The sequence below is a fragment of the Vicugna pacos genome, chromosome 12 (genome assembly GCF_048564905.1).
Source record: "Vicugna pacos chromosome 12, VicPac4, whole genome shotgun sequence".
In the NCBI taxonomy this organism is placed as follows: domain Eukaryota; kingdom Metazoa; phylum Chordata; class Mammalia; order Artiodactyla; family Camelidae; genus Vicugna; species Vicugna pacos.
Genome location: NC_132998.1, coordinates 5498841 through 5518447, shown reverse-complemented (window position 1 = coordinate 5518447; position 19607 = coordinate 5498841). Strand labels below are relative to the sequence as shown.

Below are 19607 nucleotides of genomic sequence, written 5' to 3'. Positions count from 1 at the left end.
GTGCTAGACTTGTGAGGGTTTTAGAAAACAACAGGTGGGCCTTCTTGAAGTGACTGAGCGTCTGGAAGAACAGGCATTACCAGCTGCCTGCTGCTGCTTCAACACAGATTTATGACGGTGCCCCTAACACATCTAGCCCCTTCTAGCCTGCTCCTCCTGTGACATAGAACTCTCTTCTTCGGCTTTGCTTTGTGATGCTTTCGGCTGTGCTTCCATCCTGGAGCTTCCCTGGTTACATTACTTGTGCCACATGGATTCCTTTGGAATTGTTGACTTAAACTTGGAGTTGCCTGGAAAATGTGGTTCATGTGTTGATGTCTGTAGCGTGCTTTGAAGGCTCTCTGTAGTGGTACACACACTGGTTCTGGCCTCATTACTGAAATTAATAACACATAGCCCTGTTTCTCTTCTGGATAGTGGGGTGTGGATGGGTGGGTTCTGAGGTTTCCTGGACAGCTGTAAGGCAGATTTCAGCATTCTTGTGCCAGAAACAGGAATTCCAGTTATCCAGAGAGCTCATTCAGCAGTGCCTCTTTGCTTCCCTGTTTGAGACATTTCTCCCAACATAACAAAATAGTTACCATAACAGGCAGACCCAGAATACTGAAAGGACTTCCATTTGCTAATACAGGCATTTTTATTTGAAAATTTAAAAATCTCTCGCACATTTAGATCTGAGCATTTAGATTTTGACTTTGGGTATATGTGTGAATAACTTCAGTGATTTGTGGGTTAAATAGGCAATATATCGATCTTAAAAGTTAAAGCAAACTTAGGTTCTTGCCCCAATATTAAACACTTAAAACTTAGTTTTTTTGTTCTCTTACTTTTGACTTCTCCAGATTCATGCAGTTTTAGTGCTTTCTGCTGAGGCTTGAGCCAGAAGGCCACAAAAACCACAAAGTCAGTGTTAACATTCTAGGCATATAACAACTAAGGATTGCAGGAATGAGAGAAATGGAGACCATGCTGTGATTTGCAGACCCTACTACATCTACATTAAGCAGCTGGATGTTAGGGAAAAATTAGTAGATAAATTCTTTCCTGATACTGGCACTATCTGCTGTCTTCTGTGATCTTGTAATAGGCAGATGCCTTCTTGCCTCAGAAAAGCCCCTTTTCTTTCTTCATCTGGAGCTGCTTCCAGCCAGGCAGAGCAGCAAATTGCCCTCTTGTGATGCCAAACACAGAAACAAAGTCCTGTTCAGAGAGGTAATTCTAAGAGCGAAAACAGAGTTTCTAGTTAGAAGGGAGACATGGCACCTGTCAATGCTAAAGGAGTGGGGAGAGTGGGGCTGAGAGAGTCCCAGGGAGTTTCTTGAGGTGAAGTAGAATGAATTTTCCAGAAAGTCTGTAATAGACTTAAATTATTCATTGGAGGATTACTTAGCCTGTGGACTCCCACCTTGGCCTGTGGAAGCGCTGACTGGATTCTCTGTTCTCACAGTCCCACCTGGTGCCCATTTCTTGCCAGAAGGACAAGGAATGGGTTATACATTATGTATGAATTCTAAACGTTAGACTTTGGCTGAATGAAGAACTAAATTGAGTGATGGTTTTCCTTGCTTATCAGCCACTCTTATCCAGACATTTTCAAATGCAAGATCAGGTAGATCTTGTTGAGAGCATAAACTTCTAACGTTTATTTATTGATTAGTGAGTATTTTCTGTCCAAGTAAAATCATTAAGATATGGCCTCTGTTTTCAGGAAAGCTGTAGTCCAGATACTTAAGACTTGGTTAGATAAGACATTGTGGAAAATCCAGAGACCCTTCCCCTTCCAGGTGGAAAAAAGTCAGTCAACATGAATATATTAATTCAATCAACCAAAACTTAATGAGTGCCTGTGATCTACCAGGCACCATTTTTGGTGCTGAAAAGCTGAGACTGTGATGGTGAACAAATGGGAGAAAAATGTTTTTTTCAGGCAGAAGCAATAGGAAGTGTAAAGGCTCAAAGGCTGAAACAGACATGGTCAAGGAACAGAAAGGCAGCCTCTGGCTGGCAGATGGTAAGTGAAGAGGGTAGTGGTCTGTGAGGTGCAATCAGAGGTGGGCAGGGCCAGACTGTACAGGGCTTTGACGGCCACCAAAAAGCCTTTGGATTCTTTTCTAAGTACAGTGGGAAGCCATTTGAGCAGTTTTAAATAGAGAAATGTCTTCTGTTTTAGAAGCCCACTGGTTGTTATATGGGGAACAGACTGTAGGGACTGGGGTGGAAACCAGCTGGGAGACTGTTGAAGTGGTCCATGACAGCTGGACCACACTGGCAGCAGAAAGATGGAGAGCAGTGGATGGAGGCTGGCTGATGGGCTGATGCCAGAGGAGAGGAAAAAGGATCAAGAAGGAGCTCTGGGTTTGGGGCTTGAGCTCCTGGGTAGTTCAGATATCTCCTGAGTGCTTACTGTGTTCCAGATCTGTCCTGGCCATTTACAGGGACGGTGTTTTGCTCATGGAGAGCTCCACTTACATCAGACAGTTCCCTCAGTCACTCACCTCCTTTTGGGCAGGGTTCACATCCTCAGGCAGCTCCTGATTCTGATTTTTCAGCAGAACTTCTATGGGGTAATATTTTGGCTCAGAATTCAGGGAGAGGGTTGTGTCCTTCATGCCCTAGGGAAGATAAGAGCATAAACACAGGAAAAAAGACTGTTTAAGTGTGTGCAGTTGAAGTTCTGTGTGTATAATATTTAACATTATGGTTTTTACCACTTCACACTTTATAATCATCTTTTAGAACAAGAGTCCCCAAAACTGGCTGCATGTCAGAATCATCTGGGAATCTAGATGATTCAGATATGGGGGTCTTTCTTGGGAAGCTGATTCAGCAAGTCTAAGGTAAATCCTGTATAGCCAGTTTGGCATAAATGCTGTGCTTAAACCTCATTTAAATACTGTGATCACATCCTTTCTCTTGGTACTTAGGCTCTACATTTCCAGCCTTCAAATGACTTCAAATTGAAGTCATACTTCTCTTGAGTGCATTTTAAAGATGCTACATTGCCATTAGCTTCGGAATCTTGAGTTTGTAGAACAGAAAGGACAAAACTGCCTGATGGTTTGGACAGTGGTACCAGGCACTTGTCCTGATGTTAAAGGTTCCTGGCCAGACGCTCCAGTTCTTTTAGGCATTAAAATAGGGGTTACGGCCTGAGTTTCTGGGGATGCCACTGTCAGAAACTGATAAATTTATTATTTGGGTTAGAAGCTTATTTCTGAAAAATACTGCCAGTAAATTTAATCTGCTCTGAATGACAGAGTTGAATAATAAAATTTGTTTTTGTTTCTGCTGTTTTTTTTTTTTTTAAACAGCAAGTCTGTTCTAAATTCTGGAAGGCAGTAAAATAAGGAACTTGGCTCTGAGACCTGCTTTTCTACTGATTAAAACAATCTTCATATCAAATTAGACAACCAGGGTGATACTGAGAAGGACATGAGAGGGCTTCGCCCATGTGGCATTGGTAGCATTTGCGGTTCCTTTCTGGCTCTGGTTGTCTGAGTGACTTGCTCCTCCAAGAAACTCACAGCAGTGATTCTTATGATAGCAGCAGTGTCTCCCAGCTCTTCTTTTAACTGTTCGTATGATTTCCCTGCCTGAGAAGAAGAGATAGAAGACACAGGATGAGATGGTGCTTATAGAGAAGGGACATCTCCGGCCTAGTCTCGAGAGAAGCAAAAGAGCCAGGGAATCAGAAGACATTTCAGGGATAAGCAGAAATGAAAATCAGGGGGAAGGTATATAGCTCAGTGGTACAGTGCATGCCTAGCATGCATGAGGTCCTGGGTTCAATCCCCACCACCTCCATCAAAAAAATAAATAAGCAAACCTAGCTACCTCCCCCACAATAAACAAGCAAACAAACAAGAAAACCCCCTTCTGGGTCTGTGCAGGGTTGGAAGGTGCTTAAACACGATCTGCATTCCTTGCTAGTGGCCCCTCAGTCCTGCACACTGAAGGCACAGCAGTTGACCAGGGATCAGAAAAACCGTCTTCTTCCTACTGGGCTAATTGTGACTTTAGACAAAGAACTTCTCTAAGCTTCCTCATCTGTGACCTAGGAAACAACGTTTGCAGTAGTTATCAGGATGTAAAGTTCAAAATAATGTGTGTGGATGTACTTCATGAACTTTGTTACTTTACCCACTGCTTGCTCCTGAGACAAGCTGGGAATTCTCTAACTGGACTTAGTGGTGTAGTGGGCGGGAAAGAGAAGGAAAGTAAAAAGTAGGGAGGGGAGACGGAACAGGGCAATGTGGTCCTGGGTTGACCCAGCCCCAGAGTACCCTGCCTTCCCACGGAGCGCTTTGTGCTGAGTGCACTGGCAGTAAGAACGCCCCCCACCCCGTTCTCGGTTCTTACGCTCCAAATGTGAGAGTCCCAGGCCAAGAACCAGCCTGTGAAGGTGGGAGGCTCGAAGCCCTGTTTAACGATGAGGATTGGCGTGCCAGCATCTCGGCCGCCGGGGTGAGTGAGCAGGTACTCCTGGGCTGTAGCAAGCGCTCGCTCCTTCTCTGTGGCGTTGGCCTCAGCCCCAATCCACAAGAACACCTGTTGTGGGAGAGGTTGAATGCTGTTAATGCGCTCAGGCCAAGGACCAAGTAGTAGATCATACGTACTGCCCTGTCTTCCCCCTCAGCAGTTCACAGCCTCAGCACAGAAAGGTTTTCTCAGAATCATCTTGATTTGTGATTTTAATTGCCACATGGATCTCCCAAATCTGCATCTCCAGTACTGATCTCTCTCTCTCTCTGAACTTCAGCCACCCGAATCCAACTTCTTGCAAAACACCTTCCCTTTGCTGCCTCAAAGCACCACAAATACAGCACCCCCAAAGTGTAGCTCTTCTTTTCTAAACTTGTGTCTGGGTCCCCATTCTTGGTGTCTATCTAATTACCTAAGGCAGTAATGTTGGAGTCATCCGACATGCCTTCCACACACCAACCTTGGCCAGTTTACCTCCTATGCTTTTATCAAATCTGCTGCCTTCCCTGCATCCTTGCTCCGCTGCCCCTCCCCTGTGTGGTCCTGCAGCTGCTCTTACTGGACTGTGACGATGGTCTGCCTACAGTCTTCTCTTTTTTCTCACCCCATCTCACTCTCCTACACTTGCTGGAGTCATCTATCTAAAGCACAGTCTGACCATGTCACTCACCTGCTCAAATTTCAGCAGCTTCCCAGGATAAATTTCAAACTTCCTGACGTGGCAGGTAAGGCCCACACACACTTCTGTAGCTTCACCTCTAGGGTGCTCTTTAACTCTGTCTTATGCTCTGAAAATATTATTTGTAGTCCCTGTGTACTAGACTATTTCCGGCCTTGCTTTTCCTTTGCACAGAATGCCCGCTTTACCTGATTAATGCCTGCTTATCCTCTGAGATTCAGCCTGGGAGCCGTCTCCTCCAGAAAGTCTTCTCTGAGCTCCTAACCTGTGTTGAGTGCCCCTAATTTGTGCTTGCATGGCACCTTGTATGTACCTCCATCATAGAAAAAATGATGTATCTGCGTCTGCCCCCCACCCCCAACTCTGAGATAGGACGAGGCCCTCTCCCTTGGTGACACCACGCCCAGCACAGTGATTAGAACAGGGGAGGTGCTGAGTATGTTTGCTGAGCCAAATTGAAGAAAATGGGACACGGCAGAGGGGTTGCCTTGAAGACGTCTCTTTCACATCCTTTTGTTCCCTAAAAGGCCCATATCTCTGGGTGTGGAGCCTGCTGCAATTGGTCCTGGGAGAATGGAGTGCATGCAGACAGGATGCTCTGATTTTCCCAGAGCACAGTGGGAAAATTCCCAGGGTGGTGAGTTTTAAAACCATTGTATTCCCTCCAACCCTGGCAAAACGCAGACCCTTCCTTTAGTCACCGCTGACAAGCGTTTGGTTGGCTTGGGGGTGGTCTGGGGTACCCTGGGTTTATCCGGGATGTGTGGGGGATACTACACGAAAAATAGACTAAACTTAGAGGGTCTTTGTCATTTGTTCCAAGCTTCTGGCTGTGTCTTACCTGGTCCCACGTATCCAGGAGCATTACATCACCTGGGTTAAGGTCGTCCTGGGTGAAGTCTGTGATCTCAGTGACAATGAACCGGCCAGTCTTATTGGAACATTCAAAGAGACGGGGCTGGACATCTAGGATTTCCTGCTGCAGTCTGCAGTACAGTCCATTTAGAGGAAGCAAGCTGTTTAGAAATCGTGTGCAGTTCACAAGTCTGGAAGGCAGGGGGAGCCACGAGGGATGCTGTGGTCCTGTACCTTTTGTCATTGGCGTAGGGAGTTTTCCCTCCCAGCAGGTCCCAGAACTCAGCCGGCTCCTGGCCCTCAGCCACCGTGCTCTCGGTGCCATCACAGAGAAACCCGGCCAGCGCCTTAGCCGCTGCCCGCTCATCCCCGCCAGACCCCTGCACGTGGGGCGGGGAGAACACAGATGTTACTCACACACGGGCATGATGATGTGGGGGAGAAGCTTCTGGGATCAATAGCTCAGTGTCGCCAGGCTCAGTTACCAAGCCACGGTACCTCAGGACCGGAGACAGATAGGTTTCTTTTAGTGCTGGGCGGGCTGGGCGGAGGGAGAGGCGGGGGAGAACACAGCGTGGTGGCGAAGGACAGGACTAGACTCTGAAACTCACAGTGGATGTTGTTCTGCCTTCAGTTGGAATTTTAACACCTACTTTTGATTATTATTTTTAGAGAAAAAAATTTAAATTTATTTTGTAAATTATATACAGGAAAAGTCACTCTTTTTGCCATATAAGTTCTATGACTCTTGACAAAAGCACAGAATCATGCTACCACCAACCACAACAAAAATACGGAACAGTTGCCTCACCCCTGGAAAGAGTTCCCTCAGGCTGCCTCTTTGTAGTCAGACCCTCCTCGAATCCTTAACATCTGGCGACCACTGATCTGCTCTCCATCAGGATAGCTTTGCCTTTTCCAGAATGTCATTAGTGGAGTCATACGCTATGTGGCCTTTGAGTCTGGCTTCTTTCCCTGAACATAATGCATCTGAGATTCACCCTTGCAGTCGCGGGCATCCCCAGCTTGTTCCTCTGTGAGGCTGGGTCGTATCCCACTGCCTGGGTATGCCACTGTCTGATTTCCCATTCTCCCAGTGAGCTGCTTCCGGTTTTTCGTGATTACAAATAAAGGTGGTATGAACATTCATGTACAGAGTTTTGTGTGAAGATAGTTTTTGATTTCACATGGGTAAATAGCCAGGAGTGGGGTTGCTGGGTCATGCGGCAAGTGTATGTCACGTAAGAAACTGTCAAATCGTTTCCCAAAGGCCACACTTGCTTTCCCACCAGCAGTGTGAGAATTCCCGTTGTTCCTCCTGTCGCCCTCACTTGACATGATCAGTTTTCGTTTAGTCATTCTAATAGGTGTGTAGTGGTATCTCATTGTGGTTTTCATTTGCATTTCCCTAATGACTAATGATGTTGAGTATCTTTTCCTGTTCAAACCTCTTTTGTAAAAACAATTTTAGTGCTTTTTAATGCAGATGCACTTTGAATTGGCAAAAATCACATTTGTAGTGTTTCTATTCACTGTTAATGCCTATCCTATTGCAATCCACCAAACTGGTGTGGAAAGATGGATTTGTCCAGCCTCCATCCATTTAGAAGTCTATGGAGTGTCTCCTGGGTGTGAGCAGTGCTGTTAGTGAGTTTCTAGGTGGAGGCCTGATCGTGGGGAGCGCTGTCGGTCCCTCTGAAGGCCCTTGGGGAACAGCTGCTCTTTTTGAGGACTGCTCCAGCTTCCTCCTTAGTTCCATTGCCTTTGCTGACAGGAGGGTGGGCTCAGGGCTGGGCTCTGAGGGGCTGGTGTGACCGCTGGGCCCCACTGTCCTACCTTGCCGTACCACAGGTAGTGCTCTGTCTGGGTCCGCAGCAGAAAGACATCGCTGGAGTTTAGGGAGGAGGTGAAGGCTGGAACCTCCACCGCTTTGGTGTTAGATTTGTCATATCCGTGAATCTGGAAGAGCCTCGCTGGAGGATCAGGCTCGGCACTTCCCTTCCTGGAAGTCCCGCCCTAGAGAGACGGAGAAAAGCAGAGTCTGGATCTAAGGTGCACCGTGTGGGCGGAGCACTGGGCTAGCCCTTGTGGGGAACAGGGATGTGCCTGACACCGTCTTTGCCCTGGAGGAGCTTCTGGGCTACTTGGGAGAGGCCGGGCTGAGCTGGAGTTCTGGTGCCAATATTAGCTTTCATTCTGAGACCTCGGTGCTGGCGCCTTACCTACATCATTCTATGGACCCTCACAATTATTCTGTGAAGTAGGTATTATTGTCCCACAGTATAGGTAGAGAAACTGAGGCTTAGAAAGCTGGCTGGTAAATGACAAGGCTAGAACTTGACCACAGACTTGTGTATATCAAACACGTTACATCATACATCCCTGGTAGTGCTTCGCCAGGGCTTCCTGGGAGAAGTGGGACTCGAATTTGGAGGGGCGCATTTGGTCGGGGCAGTGGACAGGGAACGAAATGGCAAATGTGAGGTCTGATGAGGAAACCCACCTGACTGCAGTGAGTGTAGGTTAGGGAACTGAGGGGAATGCCCCTGGACAGGTAATATGGATCAGATTATAAAAGACCTTGAACACGAATTAGGCAGTAGTTTGGACTTGAAGCCCTAGGCAGTTGGGATTCACTTCAGTGTCTTAGAGCGATTCCCCTTCTTATCTGCGTCTACCCCAGCCCCGCTTCCCACCCCTCCTCTCCTCTCCTGTAGCCCCCTACTGTAATTTTAGCTGAGGGCTCTCACCTCAAAGATAACCAGCTTTCCTTTGAAGATGGCCATGAAGTGACGTGGCTCCTTCCCCATGGTAACCCGAACCTGTACAGGCGCCCCGTCAAACTGCCGATCCACCTCCACCGCCTGGTATGCCGAGGCTGCCAGCTCGTCCTGTGAGGCGTGGCGGCCCTGCAGTGGTGAGAGGGGTGCCATGGGTCCCTGCTATCCCTGGCCCCAGCTCCGTGGCCAGAGGAAGCGCCAGGACCCAAAGCTGAGAGCCTGCCCCAGGCCTACCTGCCAGATATACAAGATGTGATGTGGCTTCCCATTCATCTCGTACGTGTAGAGAACCAGATAGCAGTCTCCCCCATAAAAGAAGCCGTGCCACTTGCACTCCACGGGGACCAGCTCCAGGTTTTCAATCCTCCACACCTGAGCATAGAAGGAGACACAATTTCCAAGAGCTGAGAGAAGCACGTGAAGGGAACTGGGCCATGATTAGCAGAGAATCCAGGTGGGTGAGGTGCTAACATACACTCAGAGTACCCTCCCCTGCTCTGGTGCTGTTTTCCCAGTGGTGAGGGCTTATCACATTTGCGTGATTTGAATCCTGAGCACTGGATTGTCCCTGGTCAGGTGCATCCCCATCATGGCTCAGAGACTATTTGAATATATCTGCCAGGTGAGTCACTGATAGCACACTGGGTACCTACCTTTCACTTCCCTGAAGAATTGTGGGGAAACCCTGCAGACTCCTAGAGAATGAGGTGCCAGGGGTGAAAAGGAAGACAAAGCAGACACAGAATCACCTGCCGCCTCCTCTGTGGTGGAGCAGCCAGGAGGGCCAGTGCCCCCTGCCTGCCCTGAGACGTGAATCACTGGGCTTACCTCAACTTTTCCGTGGCCATCGTCGACCATTCTTTCCTGGGCTGCTACCTCTGGTTTGCTGTGCAGCAGGGTCACATCAAATTTATCCTGGAAAACCTTAGCTGCAGAGAAGGGGTTAGGAGAAGCCAAGTGAGTGAAAAGCATGTATGCCTGCCTTTCTGGAGAGTCCCAGCAGTGAGAAGGCGATCTAGGGGCAACTGTACCGATTTTACCGATGCTAAACGTTTTCCCCAGGCCCACGGTCTGGTCCTTCACCGACCACTTCTGGAACAGCTGCTTGAACATGGCTGACTCGGCACCGTCGTTGACGGTCTCCACGTTGGTGCTGCTAGGGTAGCCCTTCATCTTGATGAAGTTCTGTGGACACCCCCCCCCCCCCACCGCCGAGAGGCAGGTCAGTCAGGGAACGCACTGGGTTCTTTGCTTGGCTGCTGACTCACCCCTTTGAAGCCAGCTGGTAGGATTGCTCCCTTCTAGGAGTCAGAGCCAAATCCTGACTCACCTCTGTCCAGGTATCAAGTTACCTGCTCAAGGAAGGGACTGAGCAGAACATTTTGGCATCTCTTTGTTGTCCTGTCATGATTGTTACTGATTTTCTTTTTTTTTGCAAGATCCTCTATACTATGTTCCTTCATCAATCCTGTTCCCTATGGACTTTGTATCACCCTCATTTGCCTAATTTTTGCTTTGCACATGCATCCTGCTTGTTCATCTGCCTGGGTTTGCACAACAGCATAAGCTCCTTGAGGACAGGGCCAGTGACCTTGACGTGGGCTATTCCCTTCAATAGTAAAGCCACCTTTATCGAGCAGATGTGTGTGCCAGGCACTGTGCAGAGCACTTTGCAAGTGTTATTTGATCCTCACAAGAGCCCCAGGAGATGGCATCAAACCTGGACTTGAATCCCAGCTTGTCTGTCTGACTTCGAAGTCCACATATGTCACTGCGATGTTATACACACTAGTGCCTTGTGGCCCTCTGAGCACGTGTGAAGTGTTACTGACAATTTTGGGGACAATACTACACATCCGTAGCTCCTACCAGGGCTTTAGACATGGCTGTCTGTTTCTCAGCCTGCGAGGCTCCTCTTCCTTTCCACACATAGATCTTGGTTCCACTTTGGTCCAGGATGTAGCAGTCCTGACGCAGTCAGTCAGGGAGAGAAGTGGTTAGCTGTCCAAGACCATAAGGAAGGCCCTTCCCGAAGGCCCGCCTCTGGGGCGAGGTCCGGCTGCACCAAGCCCCGCCCACCCAAGCTCTACTTACGTCGTGGTTCAGTAAGTCCTGCACCAGAGGCCTCGCTGCTACCTCGGTGGCCGCCAGCTGCCCGGCTGAGTCCGAGACACTGGAGAGGGGAGAGGTTAGCCTGAGACGTGAATCACCGGGCTTACCTCAGCTCTTCTACAAAGCTGCTCATTGTCAGCTGCGTGTTTCCCTAGCTTTGTCTTTGTATGGCGTGCCAGGGTAGAGCTTGACCTCTTACGACGGGCATGGCTTGAATGCAGACAGAAATGTGATGGACTCCGTTCTCTGGAGGAGATTTTTGTGTCTCTCTCTCCCGAACATTATCCCATCCATATCCCTGGGCACGTAGAGACCCAAGTAAAGGAAGGTCCAGAGACCAGGAAGAGTTGCTAACAAGAATAGATGGTAGCTGCCTCCTTGAGTGGGGAACACTAAGCTCCTTGCAGAAGCTGCGTTTTAAAAAGACTGAAAGAAGCCAGGCACCTGCACCCCAAATGAGCCCAGTAGAAGTGCCTGGTTTCTGGGGGACCCCATCCCCCTACTCCAGCTTCTAGCCAGCAGCTAGAAGCTACTCACTGATACAATGTGATGTTTGATTTCTGCTGCTGATCGATGATCTCGTCGGGGACGGCAGGCTTGATAACGGAGCGTTGGCCAAGGGTATCCTGAAGGACCTTCATCAGCTCCGGGCTGGCTGCCTCCTTGTCTCCTTCGATCACTCCTATCTCAGCTCGGCCTCCTCGCTCCCTGTCCCGAATATCCTTTGCCAGAAGCATAGCCTGTAAAGAAGACCAAGGAAGCACTCAGCTTCTGGAGGAGCAGCCTGGATCCCAGACACAGGAGTTATCTGATCTGAGTCCCAGACTGGCGCACTTGGCTTGTCTCTGAAGCAGATGCTACTCAGAGGCAGGGGTCCCGGCTTGAAGGGCAGGGAAGAGCCAGCGAGGAAGGAAGAAGGAAAGGGCACCGAGGGAGAGAGGGGAGCCGGGAGGAGGAGTGAGCTGCACCTTCAGGCGCTCCCCACTGTTGCTCTCTGGGCCGTTCCACTGGATGATGACCTTCCCGAGGTCCAGCAAGAAGACGTCACCTCGGTTAAAACTGTCCCAGCTCATTTCCACCTGCAGAGGAGACGGAGACGTTACTAGGAGGAGTTCTGAGGTGCTAGGTGGAGAGGCCCTGGGCCCAGGACAGACAGGGTCAGGACTTACCTCGGTGGCCCTGATGTTTCTCTTCCCTTTCACGTGTAGCAGCCGCTTCATGTCGTAAGTGTTGGTCTCCACGTGCTTCATCCCAGAGGCCACACCCCCCTTCTTGTAGCTGAGGGAACACCATTCGGTTATTTACTGAGCACCTGCTATGTGCTGGGTACTGGGGAGACAGCTGTGAATTACACAGATGCAGCCTCTGCCCACGTGGGTGATGACAGTAAATGAGCAAAGTAGATATAGATGGTGGTCACCACTGCCACAGAAGCGGACTCAGCGATGGGCTTTCTGACAGAGTGGTCAGCGCAGGCTCCAAAGGGATGACATTTGAGCTAACGTATTAAGAGTAGGAACCAACCACCAGAGGACCAGTTCTCCAGACAGAGCCTGCGCCAGTGATAAAGTCTGCAGCACGGAAGGGCTTGTTTTGTTCTATAAATTGTCTGAACATTGCGGGTGACAGGGAGAGGGGCACAAGGCAGCAGAAGCATTAATGACACCATGGCCTTAAGACGAACTCCCTCCAGGAGTCAGCTCTCCTGCCCCTGGCACTCACCCAACCCTGCCTCCGTCCCAGGCATCCCGCGTGCCAGGCACGCAGACAGCCACTGGGAGCAGGGGGCCTTTGTCCCTGCATTTGCTGGAGACTCAGTGTGTACCCAGTAGGTCCACAGTCAGTGGGGACTGCTGACCTTCAAGAAGCTGGCTTTGGACCAGCCTCAGAACTCTCAAGCTCATCCGGAATTCCTCACATGCAAAGTTTTGAGGTGACCGAAGTCCTCAGTTCGTGGAACGTTTCCATCATTGGCCTCTATGAGACCCCTCTCCTGTTGTATTCATGTATTCCCTTTTATCTGCACACCCTGCCCCCCTTCCTCTCTCCAGAGGCGTCCATTCTAACAGTTTAGCACCTATCTTTTTATTTTCACTCTGTTCTATATTTCAAGTCTGTTCCTTCCTGTGTTCACTAAGCCCCATGTTTTTAAGATCCGCCCACATGTCTGGTGTGTATCTGATCCGATGCTTCCAGCTGTGGCACAGTGCTTCTTGGTGTCATGGAGTGTTTTTCCTGTCCAGTCTCCCTCCAGTGGGCACTGTGCGTTGCCTGCAGCTGCCCACCACCACTAACGGTACTGCTGTGCACATTCAGGTTCACATGCCCTTGTGGACCTGGGAACGGGAGAATTCCTTTGGGTTATAACCCAGAGGTGGGAGCTGCCTCAGCGGCAGCAGACTACTCCTCAGAATGCTGGCCATCCTCACTCCCACCAGCAGGGCACCAGGGCTCCTATTTTCCCACTGCCTGGCCAACACTTGGCACCACCCAGCTCTCTAATTTGTGCTGCTCTAATAGGTGGAAATGAGAGCTTTGCTTTGATGTGCATTTTCTGATGACTTTCTTCACATACTCACTGGCCCTTTGGGTTTCCTCTTCGGTAAACTGCGTTTACGTCCTTGCTGTGTGCATAGCTACTCACATGATGCCCTGCTTGAAGTAGCCACGGAAGGTGTCGGATTCATGGTACTGGACCTCCCGGTGCTGCACGGGGCTGCCCCCCAGGTAGTCATCCAGCTGCGTAGTGTAGATGGCTGCGCAGCTCTGCTCATCCTGGGAGGAGTCCTTTCCGATCCAGAAGTGGATGTCCTGGGAGAGGAGACTGCCCACTCTCCGGGTCTGGGATGTAGCCAGAGAGATCAGGTCAGGGGCCAGCTTGCCTCCCCTTCGCTGCCAGCCCCTGTGGTGTGGGAAGGATGCAGCCTACGGTGGCTCGTGTCCTGTCCTTGGCAGGCCTGGGCCCTCTCCCTCCCTGCAATGGCCCCTGTGCAGACCTGCTATGTCACTCAAGCCCTAGCAGCCCAAATCCCGCCCCCCACCCCATATTTGGGGAAAGTTGACAGCTTATTTTCTCAAAATAAATGGAGGCCAGTGGGGCTCTTTTCCAGGTTGGACCGCAGACTCAGCGCCTGCACTCACACAGCCGGCACAGGTCTGCTGTCCGTCCGCGGGGCTCCGTCAGCACTGTCCACGTGGGAGGGGGTTCCCTCCACGAGAACGGGCGCCCTGGGGCCGGAGACGGCCTTGGGTCTACCGGGCCTCTCCCCGCCGCGTTTTCGCCTGGGGGCTGGGCCCGAGGCGGGGAAGTGCCGCCGTGGGCCGCTTGCCGGGGTTCAGGCTGCAGGCCGCACCCCCACCCTCTGTGCAAAGTGTAAAACCCCCCCTAACAGTGGCCTCTGAGAGTCAACCTGGAGGCCGGTCGGGTGTAACACCGAGGAAGCTCAGGCTGTGTACGGGGCCTGGTGAACCTCATCCACAGACCTCACAGCGGAGCCCCAGGACCGGCCCTCAGGGAGGGGCTCCGGAAGTGGAGGGTGGCGCTCACCGAGAGGATGACGTAACAGTCCCCCTCGTAGAAGCTGCCGTGGGCTCTCAGGGGCACCAGCGCCAGCTCCATTTTCTGGAAGGACAAGGGGTGTGTGTCGGCTGCATTCCCTCCCCCCTCGCCTTGCCCCCCACGCCTCCCCTTTCCCTCCATCATTTGGCACAGGCTGCAGGGAGAGGTCAGGAGCTGTCCCCACAGGGTGTGGCAGTCAGCCACAGGATTAGCCCGGCCACCCCTCTGGCCTCTGCTGAACTCCCTCTGAGTCTGGGTGCCTGTCCTCCCCCCACCCTCCTCCTACTGCCTGCTTGGTCTCCTCTTGCTACGCTGTGAACCTCACACTCAGTCCTCTGCAGAGAAGAGAGCTGGTGTCAGCCATCAAGTGAAAGCTGCCTCTGAGCTGCTGCGCCGGCGCCGGAGGCGCTGCTCCTGACCCCGACCGCCCGGAGCTGGCCAAGGCCCGAGAGAACAGGATGCAGGGTTCTGAGGGGCTCTGGGGGGTGAGTGTCAGCTCGTGGGGCTCATATTTGGACTCTAGGTTGGAGCCCCGATGTGTCTGTCACCTGCATGTCTGGCTTGTCCCAGGAGGGCCATTCACCTGGCAGCAAATGTGGACTTTCCCCAAGTAAGCAAACCTGCAGTCATATTTGCACGTATTCTATGTAAAACACGTGTGTTAAATGTGAAGCGTTAAATAGCCCACACTTTGTGTAAATTAGTGCCAATTAGTTTTTAAATAAACTGGGAGCCTTGAAACAGTGGGAGTGAGCTGGGCTCTCACTGGCTCTGAGCAGCTAGAGAGCTGAGGCTCCCACTCCTGACGGAGGGTGGTGAAGTGGGGCGTCACCTCTGCGTTCTGTGCAGCAGCCGCTCATGGGTTCAGAGCAGGGAGGTCGGGGTGGGGCTGGGGGGTCCTCACATCTGGCAAGTGGAGCTGCCCAGGCCAGGTGGTTCCCAGCAACAGACTGCTGGAGGCTAGACTGCTGGGGCTGGAGGTCAGGCAGCGGGGCTTAAGCCCCAGAGCGGGGAGGGATGAGCAGGCCCGGTCTCCACAATGGCCTCGGCCTCCCTACTACTTTGCAGGAGTCAGAGTGCCCTGTGGAAGACAGGTTCCACTGCCCTAACAGAAGCGGCCAGGGGTCTCGGGTCTCCTGGGTGGGCCAGGCCCCTGCCATCTCTCCAGGGCATTTACTGCAAGTGAAGGACATTTCCTCCACCTGTCACCTACCTGCTCCAAGCACCTGGGAGGGGTCAAGGATAGGAAAACATGCACCCTGGTGCTGCCTCAATGTTGCCAAAACGCAGGCAGGAAACTAAGGAGGGCGGGCGGGCCGTCATCCAGCAGACCAGAGATGCCCCACCCAGCCCAGCTCACCTCTATTCTCCAGGTGATGATCCCGGGGTCATTGCCCACAGCCCTGAAGGCGCTGCTCAGAGACATGCTGCTGTCTTCCTGGGCCTGGAACTTCACAGAGCAAGCGGGGAGATGACAGCAGGCGTCCAGCCAGCTTTCCTCCTAAGTCACTTCCCAACTGCTTATCAGCCACCCGGCCACGTCCTTGTGGGGCATCCCTGCACTGTCTCACAGCTGAGGGAAATGACTCGTCCAAGATCACGCCTCAAGCCTGGCTGGCTCGGGGATCCCCACCGGAAGTTCTGCTCCCCGCTTGCCCCTTCCCTAGTTAGGAGCTCTAGTAAAAGCCACAGTTATTTACCGAAGGGACGACAAATATGTTAAGCCCTGTGTTGATTCACTTTATGTCGTCTCATTTAATTCTCCTAAGCTGAGTATATTTTCTTCACCTTATATTGTGGGAAAATCGAGGTTCAGAGAGGTTAAATAATTTATTCAAGTTCACACACTAGGACGAAATCCGTATCTGATCCTAAAACCTGTGCTCTTTTTTTTAGTCACTTTGATGTACTGCAGCCCTTCCTAATTTATCTAGTCAGTGGCACACGGGACTGAAAAGCTGACGTCAGAATATGTATTTCCAAACTGGGTTTCCTTCTCGTTCTCGTTCCCTCTAACTCTTCCCAGATCCCCTGCTTTGCCAGGTCCTCTCCACACTCAACTCTTTGGACTTTTCCTTTCCAGACTATTTTCTTTTAAGTAAACTATCCAAAAACTCAACCCATCTTGCTTTTGTCATATGACTAACACGTTCCCTGTGCCTCACAGAAGAAAAAGTAAAATGGCAAGGCTGGGCCTGGGACCCAGAGCGCGGGGCGCCAGCAGGGGAAGGCAGGCGAGGCCTGTGGGCAGACGCCCTCCTCGCTACCCCACCCTGACCGAGCCGGTGGCGCTGCGGGGACGGGGAGAGGTGAAGGGAAGCCCTGCGGGCTGTGTGCGGTCTCTAGTCAACGTGCGTCAAGCACCTACACGCATCTGTGGTCACACGGGCTGTAGACAATGAAAATGCTGGCCTGGTCCTTGTTCTCAAGGGGCTTGCAGTCCGATGCTAATACACATCAGTGTGTACTGTGAGTGCTCCCGAGAGGCAAAGGAAAAAGGATTCATTTGATGGATTTACACAGGATGAGAAAACACTCAGAAAGGACTAGCTGAGGTTTGCCGTTTGGAGGCACGCTGAGCTTGTTAAGAGGGGCACGCCTGGCCATTCTTTCCCTGAGCCTTGGTGGGGGAGCCCAGGGTTGGAGAACATGTGCCATTACCTAGTACGGACATTGGCAAAACAACCAAAGACAAACAAAAACCTCCCTTTGTCTACTCGCTGCTATAGCAGGCCTAAAGCCGAGCAGTGACGCGGAACAGCCAGTATTTGAGGACTTAATTTGATAACTGGCCCTGCCCCGCCCTATGCTGCTCAGAATTGCCGGGAAATATTTGTTCAGGTTTTCTTCAGACCCTAGATTTCAGTCATTAAAGGTAAATGCTGTGACCCAGGTAAGGGAAGGGGCCAAGGGGCAGTGAATTCATTCCTTGGAGATAGAGAAGTGTCAGCCTGGTAAAGGCCAGACCAAAGGCACTGACTAGGACTGTGAGTCCAGGGGCCAGAAGCAGTCCCGTTTCCCAGCAGGGACGCAGCAGTCGAGCTCTTTGGGCCAGGGCCCCCAAAATGCAGGAGAGGACATGCTCAAAGAAGGGACTTACTGCCACACTGGAACACCCAGAAAATGCGGCTCCATCTGTGACGGCAAAGCCCCCCAAGCTCGATCTCTCCCTAGTCCGCAAGTCCTAGCTTAACTCAGCACCCTGGGACCACCGCACGAGCCCCTGGGTGGGGTCCAGTGGCCTTTCATTCCTACTGACAGTCCTGTAAGTGGACCCTAAGCAGAGGAAGCTGCTTTTAACTTCTGCCTTGCCCCATTCCGTCTTTCTGAGATGGCTGAATGGAGTCTTCCCCACCTTCCCCAGCTTTTGAAAATGTGCCTTATGTTTAGTGGTCTCTGAAAGACACCTCAGCTTCTCAGCAGGAAGTCTGCAAAACTGGTCACAAACTCCTGGTTTAACCCTTTAAAAGCCTCACCCAAGAAGACAAAGTCAAGGAGATTTCAACCTCCTCCTCCTCTTCTTTCTCATTCAGTAAACTTGCTCTACCGACGTGAACCCGTAAGCCAAAAGCCCTTACCTTGCCTTCTCTCTCACCAGTAGTCCCCGTTCTCTGGCAGGTAAGCAGCAGTGGTGACAGGAGCCACCCCAAAGTGGGCGGCTCCAGGCCCAGCTGCCTTAGCTTAGTAATGGCGCACAGACACCAGGCTATATTTGCTTGGATTTGCATCGTAACCGCATTTTCTGAGTCCTGGCCAATCACGGCCAACCGAGCCCTGGGCCTGACTTACTCAAAGCAGAGGGAAAGCTTTATCTGTTCCTATTCAAAACAGCAGAAACAGTAAGAGCAGACTTTTAAAGGCTTCTGTTCTTTTAACTCCGGCTCCACGCCCTGATCTAATTGATTTTTTTAAAGTGCACAGCCCATCAATAATGCAGGACAGAGGGAGGATATGAAATTTGCCATATTGTAGATATGGATGCATTACACTGACGACTGGAGGCAGGGGCTGGGGCTGCCCGCTCAGCTCCTGCCATGTCCAGGCTGGCGAGGGCCTCCCTGAGAAGCTTCTGGGCATTTCTCAGAGGGGAAGTTTTGCCCCTTTGGGTCTCTCTTGGAGTCAGAGGTCAGTCCAATCAGTACCTGAGTGCCTACTATGTGCCAAGAACCATGCTGGGCTCTGTGTTTCAAGGGTCCTGGTTTGGGAAAGTCAGTAAGGGGCACAGGGGAATGAAGCCTCCAAGTCCCTTGGGGCTTCTGGTTCGCCCCCAGAAGTCAACAGGACACCAAGCATATGCTTATTAAGCACCTGGATGACAGTGGCCTTGATTCCACAGGGGGGCCGGGGAAGAGCTAACGTAGCCCGACTTCTGTTACCTTGAGCAAAACCCCAGTGCTGAGTGCGCCAGCCCGGGCGCTCCAGCTTCGTCTTGACAGGAGTTTTGAGGGAAGGAGGGGGTAGTGCCCGAATGAACAACGGAAGGGTCAGCTCCCATTCACAGATGGGTTTTTTAAACCCACTTTTATTAATTAATTGTAAGTAATACAAATATTCCAAAAATATAAACAGACACTTAATGGCGTCCTACATTTCAAGTTTTTGAATACAACAGATTTATCAAACCATGAATCTGTAAGCAAGGTAGTCAGAACCCCACGCCCAGCCCAGTGGGAAGCAGATCTCCCCCACCCCTCCAAACGGCATCTTGAAGAGGATTAAGTGGCACGACATGGAAACGTGTCAAACTGGAGATAAGGACCAGCACAGAAGCTCACACCTGAGAGGAGGGTCTGCCCCAGGGGCGGGCCCAACAGCATTAAAGGAACGGGCAGCGGGGCAGACCTCCACCTCCCCTCCCCTGCTTGAATGTGAGTATTTACTGGCATTGAACAAATAAAAAGGACAAAAATAAAACTCCATTTTACAAAAAAGGCGACTGAGGGACAACAGTGGTAAGCTGAAGACCTGAAGACCTGAAGGGAAAACAGGCTGACCTTCCTCGGACACTTGACCTGGCTGGGACACGGGATGTGGGACAGCCTGACGGGGGGGCTGCCTTCCTGAACGAGGCCTCGGGAGCAGGGCAGGGGCAGCAAGACAGAACAGGATCCATCTCCTAAGGAATGGCTGCCTTTAGACT

General features: G+C 51.2%; 1 protein-coding gene across 2 annotated transcripts; it reads right to left on the bottom strand.

The window, feature by feature from the left end:
* Positions 1–614: 614 nt before the first annotated feature.
* AVIL (advillin) lies at positions 615–18134 on the bottom strand. Of its 2 annotated transcripts, XM_072972505.1 has the most exons (20): positions 18046–18134; positions 15828–15917; positions 14456–14530; positions 13553–13749; positions 12078–12186; positions 11877–11987; positions 11446–11648; positions 10891–10969; positions 10666–10764; positions 9828–9981; positions 9625–9725; positions 9031–9168; positions 8767–8925; positions 7853–8032; positions 6251–6396; positions 6003–6147; positions 4360–4548; positions 3525–3593; positions 2496–2612; positions 615–1218 (listed from the first exon to the last, which is right to left on the bottom strand). In XM_072972505.1, exons 2-20 carry the CDS (start codon positions 15891–15893, stop codon positions 1105–1107), a joined length of 2451 nt encoding a protein of 816 aa, XP_072828606.1. In that variant the 5' UTR covers positions 15894–15917; positions 18046–18134; the 3' UTR covers positions 615–1104. The 2 variants fall into 2 exon arrangements, with proteins under 2 accessions (XP_072828606.1, XP_006218041.3); XM_006217979.4 differs by lacking the exons at positions 15828–15917; positions 18046–18134 and having other exon boundaries at positions 14456–14890.
* Between the last annotated feature and the right edge of the window lie 1473 nt (positions 18135–19607).

Bases quoted from the DNA above. Each gene is read 5' to 3' on its own strand.
- AVIL (XM_006217979.4), bottom strand. From the start codon at position 14,611: ATGATGGAGGGAAAGGGGAGGCGTGGGGGGCAAGGCGAGGGGGGAGGG. The intron at 3,594-4,359 runs GTAAGAACCGAG...TCTTCTTCTCAG, and splicing joins GGGACTCTCACATTTGGAGC to GCAGGGAAATCATACGAACA. The intron at 1,219-2,495 runs GTGAGTGACTGA...TTTCGCTCTTAG, and splicing joins TGAACCCTGCCCAAAAGGAG to AATTACCTCTCTGAACAGGA.